The sequence below is a fragment of the Volvox carteri genome, assembly GCF_000143455.1.
Source record: "Volvox carteri f. nagariensis unplaced genomic scaffold VOLCAscaffold_20, whole genome shotgun sequence".
NCBI classification, from domain to species: Eukaryota; Viridiplantae; Chlorophyta; class Chlorophyceae; order Chlamydomonadales; family Volvocaceae; genus Volvox; species Volvox carteri.
This window is the reverse complement of record NW_003307563.1, coordinates 653,321-664,088: the sequence shown is the minus strand read 5'-3', so window position 1 is coordinate 664,088 and position 10,768 is coordinate 653,321. Positions and strand designations below refer to the sequence as shown.

Here is a 10,768-nt window from a genome sequence, read left to right as displayed (position 1 = left end):
CAGAACTTCCTTGTTTTTGAGTTTGGTTTGCTATGGGACGCAACTTGCAAGCAGAACTTCCTTGTGTTTGAGTTTGGTTTGCTATGGGACGCGACTTGCAAGCAGAACCTCCTTGTGTTTGTTTGAGTTTCCATGTAAGCAACTATGGAGAACTAAACCATCCATCCTTGGCCTGTTTTGCAGTCCTGTCAGTATTCCAAGTTCTGCACCTGCAGCCTCATTTTACAGCAGAACACCCAATTCTAATCCTCCAACTGTGTTCCCAATCCTATGGCAGCGACCTCATCCTAAACTTGCGAAAGCCTGCAATCCCCGTCCTGTCGACCAGGGTCCCATCCCCATCCCTGGCCAGGGCTCCCAATCCCCTCCTTGGTCAAGGTTGCAATCCCCATCCCTCAGACAGGGATCCCATCCCCATCCTCACCCCCGACAGCAATCCCCATCCCAAAAGTAGTGTAGCACGCCTAATCCCTAATCCTCGCCCTGGGCCCCACATCCCATCCTGACGTCGTCAACCCTATTCCCCATCCCGCCTGACCAGTACCTGCCCCCAATCCCCCATCTCTGCAACCCTCTGTAAGGCCCATGAATGCCTCTATCCACCCATCATGGGTCGCAGCCGAGTGGGTGGCTGCCAATGACTCCTCCAACCCCATTTGCCCGGACTCCCCCACTGCCTGGGGCTACTACAAGTATACCCTTAACTATTGCCCTTGCTCGCCTCCACCCTCTCCCGACCCGCCATTATCACCGCCATCACCACCATCACCACCATCATCACCATCATTACCGCCATCACCACCATCACCCCCATCACCATCACCACCATCACCATCACCACCATTACCGCCATCACCACCATCACCACCATCACCACCATCGCCACCATCACCATCACCACCATCACCATCACCACCATCACCACCAGCACCACCAGCACCACCAGCACCACCAACACCACCAGCACCGCCATTACCGCCATCACCGCCATCACCACCAACACCACCATCACCACCATCGCCACCGTTACCGCCAACACCACCATCGCCACCGTTGCCGCCATCACCACCCTTACCACCATCACCACCATCACCACCATTACCACCATCACCACCATCACCACCATCGCCACCGTTACCGCCATCACCACCGTTACCGCCACCACAACCATTGCCACCATCGCCAGCACCATCACCATCACCACCAAGTCCGCCAACCCCCCTTCCCCCTTTCCCGCCTCCATCGCCTTCTCCACCACCCCCACTGCCACCGTCACCGCCACCGAGACCGCCTCTTACAACACCCTCACCCCCACCGCCGCCACCACCACGAGTTAGATCGCCGCCACCCCCACCCACTCTACCCACAGCACCCCTGATCTCTCCTCCACCAGCCGTGCTCTCTCCTCCACCACCGGCCGTGCTCTCTCCTCCACCACCAGCCGTGCTCTCTCCTCCACCACCGGCCGTGCTCTCTCCTCCACCACCGGCCGTGCTCTCTCCTCCACCACCAGCCGTGCTCTCTCCTCCACCACCCAATTCCTCGCCCCAAGTATCCCAGTCACCACCACCTCCAATGCCATTGCCGCCTCCGCCAAACTCTCTGCTGCCTCAATCACCACCGCCACCCAGCCAACGTCCTCCGCCTCCATCCCCCCCCCACCTCATCTCACTCCCAAGTCGCCATCTCCACCTCCGCCGGCCGCCAAGCCTCCGAAGGCGCCCAGATCACCCAGTTCACCCAAAGCGCCCAAACCGCCCAAAGCGCCTGTCCCGCCCAAAGCCCCCAAACCACCCAAGGTGCCCAAGGTGCCCAAGGCCCCCAACCTCTCACCCCCACCACCCCCCGTGGGCAACAACAACCAACTTGTGCAAAGTTTCCCTTTTTTTACCTCCTGCAATGCCCGTGACGTCAGCGTGACGCCGTACCGAATGTCCGTACCCAGCGGGCCGTGGAATACAACGGCTTCCAGTGCCACGTACTGCTTCCGAGTTGCCGCCACCGCAACAGTGAACAGCGCCAGCCCGTGTGCGGGAATGACCATTAACAGGATGGAGATGATCATCGGTAAGCAGCAAAGCGAGCGAAGTGGGTCAGGAAAGGCAGCACACGAGTGAGACCACGGGGATGCTGCATGGGGAGCTGCTCATCTTTCTGCTCATCCTCCTGCATGGGGTATGCATGGGAACCCCAGGATAGTGCGGTGGTATACATATGACTGGGAATAACTATGCCGCTCCTGCCTCCGTCGGTAACATTTATGTAAGTTCTATAGACAGGGCCATCGTGTAGTAGACAGGACCGAGCATGAGGATGATGATATGATGCTACTGCGCGGTTTGCAGGTACGGGGTACACAACCTCACGACCATGTAACACACACGCACACGCACACGCACACGCACACGCACACGCACACGCACACGCACACGCACACGCACACGCACACGCACACGCACACGCACACGCACACGCACACGCACACGCACACGCACACGCACACGCACACGCACACGCACACGCACACGCACACGCACGCGCACGCGCACACGCACACGCACACGCACACGCACACGCACACGCACACGCACACGCACACGCACACGCACACGCACACGCACACGCACACGCACACGCACACGCACACGCACACGCACACGCACACGCACACGCACACTGTAGTAGCTGGCCACTGAAAAGGCCTCTCGAGATGCTGGTGGTCGCGCATCGCGCGTATTTGTACTGTGAGCCGTACTGTATACCAGCTACTGCACACACACACTCATAGAGAGAGGACCGGAAAATATATTTATATAGTTCCATGGTATAGAATGGTCCATAGATGGTGCTATGGTATGATAGATAAGCCTGAAGTGGTCTAATAGACACTACTCAATTTCACATACGTCGCTCTTTATTCACCCAATAATTGCTTGATACTATAATGCAATACATTAAAGCATATTTAATTATATTAGGTTAAATTACATCATGTAAACATTAATCTATATTTGTTCACAATATAGTTTATTAAGCAAGCATTGATGATAATACTATGATGATTCCCGCATACATCATCGATAGTTGCTTAAGTATTGCTTCATTACTCCTCTATCTGTCTAGCCATGATAAGCAAGCAAGCTGTCTCTCCTTCCCCTGCTCTACCTGGCTCCTGGCTCCCCCAAAAGCTGCTTGTACCTATAAATCGGCCGCATGCTTACATACATACACACATCGCCGCGCATGCATCACAGAGAGCGGCTGTGTGGACGAGGAACCCAAGCCCGTCCGCACCGCCACCATCAACGGCGTTTCAGTGGTCCCGCTGCTCAGCTCTAAAACATGGAAGGGGGAGACGTACGGCGTCATGACACTCCGCCGCCTGGCTGACATCTTTCCCACGACCCCCTCCGGCGGCTTGTACATCTGCTTGGAGCTGGCTAGGACCAGTCGCTGCAGCACACCGGCGGGAATGTGCTACGGCAACAGCTGCGTGTTCGCACTGTCCAACGATGATTTCACCTGTTGCCCCGTCAGTGAAGTGCTGGTCTGAGCGAGCTTGTTGGGCTGATAACTGATGCATGCAAAATGTAATGATAAAATATAATATTTACGTTATGGCTTGTCGTAGCAGGCGTATGTGATTACTAGCTGGATGGGTTGCCCCAATAATATGGTGTATGTACATTTCAATCTGCTGCTGATCGCACAAGGGTCATATGGCAAGGACAAGAAATGGAATATTATTGCGAAGAAACGGACAGTTAGCATTACAGGGTGCCGGCATGCATAGTAGTGGCCGTACATGCCGTACAGAAGCTGCCAGTCCGAATCTGTTTGGGTGCATGCCTGCCCACATTTTCTAACTGTTGCCGTCGAGTATATAAACCGTGCGATGCGTCTCTCTGAAGGGACGTGCTCTCTAGCCCCCGGCCCCGTCGCAGCGCCTGCTGGGGCCGTTGGTTTCCCCGTATGGGCCGCCTCCCTCCCGCTGGTTGCGGGTAAGATCACGGTTGCTGGTGGTTGGAAGTTAATGTTACAGTCATGTTGGTGTTCAATTATTATTGAACTTATTGTGATTTATTTTTCCAGGACAGTCTCCATTGCCGGCCACGAAAGAAAATCTTAAATAATGGCGGGGCAATTGTGCTAAGCTATGTGAAAGGCTTTTAAGTCCTACCCAAGAACAGACTCTTGCTTGTCAGCAGCAGCAGCAGCAGCAGGAGGCGGCTTGGTCGTATATGGACTTTCATCAGCACGCACCCCGCGGGCGGCGACGCGGTTCAGTTATTACAGGTTATAACTCTCACGCGCTCGCCAGCCGTGCTCGTCAGCCCTATTGCGCGCGCACAGGGGGACTTTTGGGTTTAGTTTACGCTTTTATAACCGCGCACATAATGTCTTTTTGCGTCTCCCATCCATTCTTGTGCGCATTCGTTCCATGGAGAGCTCCTCAAATTAGCAACGCGAGCTAGCGAACGCGCAGTCCTCCACACCAAATAATGCTGTCGCCGCGGGCTGACTCGCTCAGCAAGTTCATCAATAATGGCCCAGCGATCATTTCTTCCAATTCTTAGGTCTGTTGCGCATAAAGGCTTAGTCGCTTTATTTGGTGCTTTGGGACCATGCGCATCGTACACATAGAATCGATATCGGAAATGGGGGACTCGCCATCTCGGAAACCACACCATACATCTCGATCGCCTATGAATCCCATCACGACAAAAGGAATCTCAAATCCCTACAAGGCCCTAAATTGCATCATGTAATAAATACTCGTATAAAGCAAGCGCAGGGTCGTCCATATTAAAAAACAAAAAGTCCAAAGTCTGTCCCCGTACATCCTCTCTAAATAATCCCCTTTATATGAACATCGCGCTTCGCTCCACGTTGCACGCCTGAATTGCACATTCTTTCTGCTGGGCTCCTGCGGAACGCCGTGACAAGGACTCATCACTCGTTTCCCTGACGGTTTTGTAAGACGCTGCGGCGGCTGCGATTTGGTCAGGGAGCACGCCCTTATTAGCTTATTGCGGCTAAGTCCCTCGCATTCCCCGCCATCATCGCAACTACGGCTTCTTCCAGCAGCCCTGTTTCCAAGCAGCATTCAAAGCCAGCCACCAGATCGATCTATCACCGCACATGATTGCTACGTGCAAAGAATAGAGACGAGCAAAGCCCGCGCACCACGCGGCTACTTAGCTGCTGCTCCGCGCCGCTCTGTCACCAGCAGCTGCTCATCATCAGCAGTTACCTGCTCATAATCTGAGACCTCTCAGTCACATACACGTACACAGACCTTTCTGTCCATTATTGCCGCCGCCGCCGCCATGACACCATCAGCCGCGCCGCTGGTTAGGCCCCGGACGCTGCCAACGTTACGGAACCAACACGCCGTCACGAGCGGCTGCGGCAGCAGCCGCAGCCAGCAGGTCCGCCGCCAGCATCGCCTGCTTCCGCCGCGCGGCCGCTCGCAACGGCGTGTTGGGCAAGGCGATGACAAGGACAACGATGGTGGCCGCCGCTACAAAGGTCACTACTGCTGTAGCCGGGACGGCGGCGGAGCCTGCGGTGATGCGGTCGTACGGCGGCATCGTAATTACCGCATGCCGCACCTACGCGCCGGCTCATGATTACCATTTTCAGCGCCATTATTATCATTATTGGCCCTGTCCGCAGCGGCTGCTGCCGCTACAAGCTCCGGCCCGCTGGCGTGCCATCAGCAAGGGCAGGTGCCGTACTGGCGGCGGCGCCGCCTTCATCGAAAGGAAGGGCCCGTTGCGTGTGGTGGCATTTCGCGAGGGGAATCAGCAGCAGCAGCATCAGCAGCAGCGCCCTGGCAAGGAAAGGATGGGTCAAGTCCTCCTGGGGATGGAGGCGGGCGCGGTGGCGGCAGCCGACCCCGAAGCTACATGTCGCCCATTCATCGCGGCGGTACGGAGCCGCATCTGTATCGCGATATCGGTGAGGAATTAAAGGTTGATGTGGAATAGAGCTAATATCTATGTGAAGCTGTATGTATATCCTGGAGTGGTATGAACAATTGAACAACACAATGTAACGCAGAAGTGCGTGCTCTGTAAATATGTTCGACACAGTTGCGCGTCTGCAAAATGTTTAATCGCCTATCCATAGACCACCTATTTTCAGCAGGCCTATCTATTGTTATACCATGGCACGGCAACTATATATACATAGATGTAGTAGCTGGTACACAGTACGGCTCTACAAATACGCGCGTAGCGCGACCACCAGCATCTCGAGAGGCCTTTTCAGCGGCCAGCTACTCCAATAGATCATTCCATGCAGTGATTCCACATACAAGGCCTTTACAATGGATCTATACATATGGTCTATTTGTTTGTCCTATGAACCTATTATACGATGACCTTGCCTGTAGAGGATAACCTACACACACGTCACCGACATGTGTGTTTTACACCTCGGATGTGTTACCCGGTGATGTCTGTCTGTCCGTCTGTCTATCTGTCTATCTGTCTATCTGTCTGTCTGTCTCTCTGTCTGTCTGTCTATGTACATGTACGTATATGTGTGCACCACTTAGACGCATGAACGTGTGTATTGGATGGCACGCGGAGTGGAAACGACGGCCCACGCCGAAACACGTGCATACATACATTTTCCATTTTTTATATTTTATATTCACATTTTACCTATATGCGGATGTCAGATCCCGTGATACGTCCAGGATACAACACAGTAGCTCAATTAACGCGAGTTCGAATTTGAATTTAAAATCTGGATCTCCTTACTTCAGCTTCCTCGGTGCGTATCTGCGGCGTGCAGTACCTGCAGCGTAATCTAGGGATTAGTAAGTTTCCTTGACATATAACAATAACCAACTATTACAACCACTGCTACTGCCACCACCTACCACCACCCCCGGGCGACTACCCGCCGCCCCCTGGCACCGATAACGCCTCCCAACCACTCGACCACTCGACCGGCCCCAGCACACCCGTACCCGAGCCCACGGGTCAGCACAGTGGCGCTGGTGCTGGGCGGCGGGGAGAGCGACCGGCGCCTGTTTCCGCTGACGGAGAAGCGAGCATTGCCTGCCGTACCTGTGGGCGGGAGTTACCGGTGTGTTACAGGGCGAGATAACCTAAAAACTTAGCTAGCTAGGTAAATGGCTAGATGCTTAATAGAGGGGCAGTTAGGTAGCCAGGCCGCCGCGTATGTAGCTGTGGCAGTCAGGTGAAGTAATGCGCACACGCACATGTAGACGGCAATCCATGTATGGCCATGTGTGCATGTATGCATGTATGCGGCCTCAGCGTGCATGCTGAACGCCCTGCATGTCGCAACTGCATGCATTCACACAAGGTGATTTTTGTTGCACCACGACTTCAGGAAAGTGCTGATCGGCGGATGCAGATCCCGAGTTGATGCTCCCTACAGGGTACTACAAATTTGCAAGCCGGTTTGTGACAATATGGCCATAGCCATTCTTCTAGCCATACAGATGCCCCGACCTCCGAGCTTGTAACGCCCACACACGAACACATGTTAGTATTATATGTGGGTATTATAATTAACCCTCCCAACCAACGTGACATCGCCCGCTGCCGTACATGTCCTGTCATTCATTCATCAGGCTGATCGACATTCCGTTGTCCAACTGCCTTCATAGCAACATCAACAAGATTTACGTGCTCACGCAGTACAACAGTCAGAGCCTAAACAGGTATTATTATTATTATTATTATTATTATTATTATTATTATTATTATTATTATTATTATTATTATTATTATTATTATTATTATTATTATTATTATTGTTGCTTTTGATTTTAACATGGTAAGAAAAACTTATAAAAAGTGTGCGCGCGCGGGCAAGTAAAGCCGCAGCTGCCTGTGCGTATGTATGCATGTATGTATGCTGTGTATATGTATGCGCAAATGTGTGCCTGTGTCGATCTAATCTATTTCATCTTCAGCTTCGCGCTACTGCGCTACCAACAGCCTACCTAGCGATTCCCGCTGCTGCGGCGGCGGCGGCGCGAAATCCTCCATGCGTAGCAATCTACGGCGCGATTATGCAATCGGTAATGAAACGTTCGTTTCACATAGGCGTCGTCAACGTGGTAATAAGCACATGCTGTGCACCAGTTGTTGGTAACATTTTGACAATAGAAATTGGCAAAGTAAGAAGTAGCCCTGTGGCCACATAAGCTCTGACAATATTTATTAATTGGTTTAGAAATAGCACTGTCGCTTCCAACATCATCAGTGCTAGCCCTGCAAGCTACTTAAAGAGCTACAACCTCTTTGCGAAAGCAGCAGTACGTGCGCAACCTGTTGTAGTAGCTGGTGCACAGTACGGCACACATAACAAATACATATACGCGCTAAGCGCTCCACCAGCATACCGTATACTACTACAACCTAGGTGCCGCTGCTGCCACCGCTGGTGCTGCCACTCAGTAACTAATTATAACGGTCGCAGGTACATTACCCGTACGTACGGCTTTGGAGACGGAGTACCTCTGGGAGGGGACGGCTTTGTGGAGGTGCGTGCAGTAAACATTTGCAGTACAGTGCGGTACATTACAGTACAGTGGAGTTGTGTGAGTGGATCTGGCAGGCTGGCAGGCCGTCTACCCTGGCTGGGTGGCGTGATGGATGCGTGGTTGATTTACATGGATAGATGGATATGGGCGGGCGATATCAGGTCGTACTGTCCTCGAAGTACTTCTGTACGATGAAGCACAAATGTCCGTACCCGCGGGTCGTCTCCAATAGGTATACGACTTACCCCGTACATACGCAAATCCTCTTTTGTCAGCCGTACGACATGCTTCCCCGCTTTTCAATGGATTGCCATTAAAACACAAGCCTGCGCCTCACATACATACATAGATACATACATACATGCACACATGTTTACATACAGACACTGCAGGGTAGCTGGCGGCTCAAAAAGGCCTCTCGAGATGCTGCTGGAAAAGCACGCGCTTTAGGCAATTATGTTTTGACTGTGTGCCGTACTGTACGACACCACTACGCACATGTCCATACACAGGTTCTAGCTACCACGCAGTACCCCGGGGGATCTCGCTGGCCCGAGGGCAACGCGGATGCCGTACGGCTCATGTCCTGGGTCCTTGAAAATCCCCAGCTGCGACATGTACGTCGGAACGTAGATCAGTAAGCTCGTTAGTTAGTTAGTTAGGTGTCGTCAGGGGTCGTTGACTGTGTCTGCATTAGAGCTCAGCAGACTTAACATATGCGTGCACAGGTCAGAAGTGTGGCGCAGACATACATACAGGTTTCCTTCTATCCGCTGATCGACAGACCTAACCTCTCTAACCACATGCATGGGGCCACTCACTTGCGCGCCCATCCACCGGCTGGTTTTGCATACAGACATACACACGATTGTACATATGTACACGGCTGCATGCCATTTAACGCCCTATTACTCTCTCCCTTTCTCGTCTCCGCCGTCTCATCAACCTTATCACCTAAGCACCTGCATCCACGTATGTACATCTACTAGCTGTACAAAGTACGGCATACATATCGTCTACAATTACGCGCTAAGGCGCTCCGCCAGCATCTTGAGAACTCTTTTCAGCGGCCAGCTTCTACAGTACAACATGAATGTATGTACAACTTGTACGATATGTACGGTATATCTGTAGGTGAAGCACGTGCTTATTCTGCCGGCTGACCAGCTGTACCGGGCGAATTTCGAGGACCTCATCACCTACCACCAACAGCGGGTAGGCGCGGGAGGATGCACCTATGCGTGATGTGTGGGACAGGGGGGGGCATATCTTCACCCGTGGCAGCTACCCGGCGCAACCCTGTCTTCCCCGGTATTTCGGGGCACCCTCATCCAGTGTTTTTTTTAAGTAATATATTACTTTTAAGGAATAAAGAGGCCTTTTTGGCCTTTGGAAATAAGGAACAAAGTGAGGCCGATCCGTACATTTTCATTCCTTCAGCCAAAAACGTCCATTGCTGCCAGATTGCTCCGTAGTGTGCAGAACTTAGTATTATTGATCATAAAATAGATATGAGGGGCCGTAAGAAGGTCAAGCCCGTGAGTCAACGCGGCATAGCAGAATGTATGACCGGTCCTTCCATAGACAAACACGCAAAAGGCAACGACTTGAACGCCGAACAAACACAAAAACAGCAAGATAAGTCTAAAATTTTTCCTGATAAAGGCGTTTGGGACGGCGGTGCTGTTGTCGGTAATGCATCGGCAATGTTGCTGCCAGCGGCGACCGATGACACGGGCGCCATTACCCCTGCCTTCCATGGCGGTTGTGATCAGCATAAGCGCAAGCTGTCACCCAATCAGCTTGACAACAACGAATGCGGCGAGGCGCCCAACCCGAGTGCTCGCAGTGCCAAGCGGGCTCAGACACAGCGCATCCGCAAGGGCATGAGCACCTAGCATTGTGTGTGCGAATGTTTACCCAGGACCTGTTCGATCTGGGCACGTTCCCGTTCCGTGACGCACTGAGGAAGTGGCTGGACAGCAGCAGCAGGGGCTGGTACATGATGAACCGGTAGAGTCCCAGTGTGCTGTGGTTTGCAGTGGCGGGTGACGGCCTTTGATTTGCTATGCGGTTGCTTGCTTTGGGCCTTTGCTTGGTCGGATTTACTTTTTGTTCACAAACAGTGCCAGAACTATCTATGCATGTGCATGAAGCGTGCGCACATGAACGAAAACGCGCCAACGCAGTGCGTGCCTCTTGGTCTATGAGGGGAGTTGTAATTTATCGGGG

The 10,768-nt window shown here is 52.7% G+C and overlaps 1 protein-coding gene across 1 annotated transcript in view; it reads left to right on the top strand.

The window, feature by feature from the left end:
• The window catches only part of VOLCADRAFT_91226 (uncharacterized protein), a gene marked incomplete at both ends in the record, with an annotated part of 11,021 nt that extends 1,240 nt beyond the window's left edge, over positions 1-9,781 (top strand). Inside the window, 11 exons of the mRNA XM_002950798.1 lie at positions 542-623; positions 1,680-2,067; positions 3,255-3,532; positions 3,945-4,001; positions 5,344-5,964; positions 6,808-6,832; positions 6,975-7,104; positions 7,619-7,692; positions 8,451-8,536; positions 9,049-9,153; positions 9,671-9,781. Coding sequence (XP_002950844.1) covers positions 542-623; positions 1,680-2,067; positions 3,255-3,532; positions 3,945-4,001; positions 5,344-5,964; positions 6,808-6,832; positions 6,975-7,104; positions 7,619-7,692; positions 8,451-8,536; positions 9,049-9,153; positions 9,671-9,781 — 1,957 coding nt within the window. The remainder of the gene's footprint in view (positions 1-541; positions 624-1,679; positions 2,068-3,254; positions 3,533-3,944; positions 4,002-5,343; positions 5,965-6,807; positions 6,833-6,974; positions 7,105-7,618; positions 7,693-8,450; positions 8,537-9,048; positions 9,154-9,670) is intronic.
• Positions 9,782-10,768: the final 987 nt, after the last annotated feature.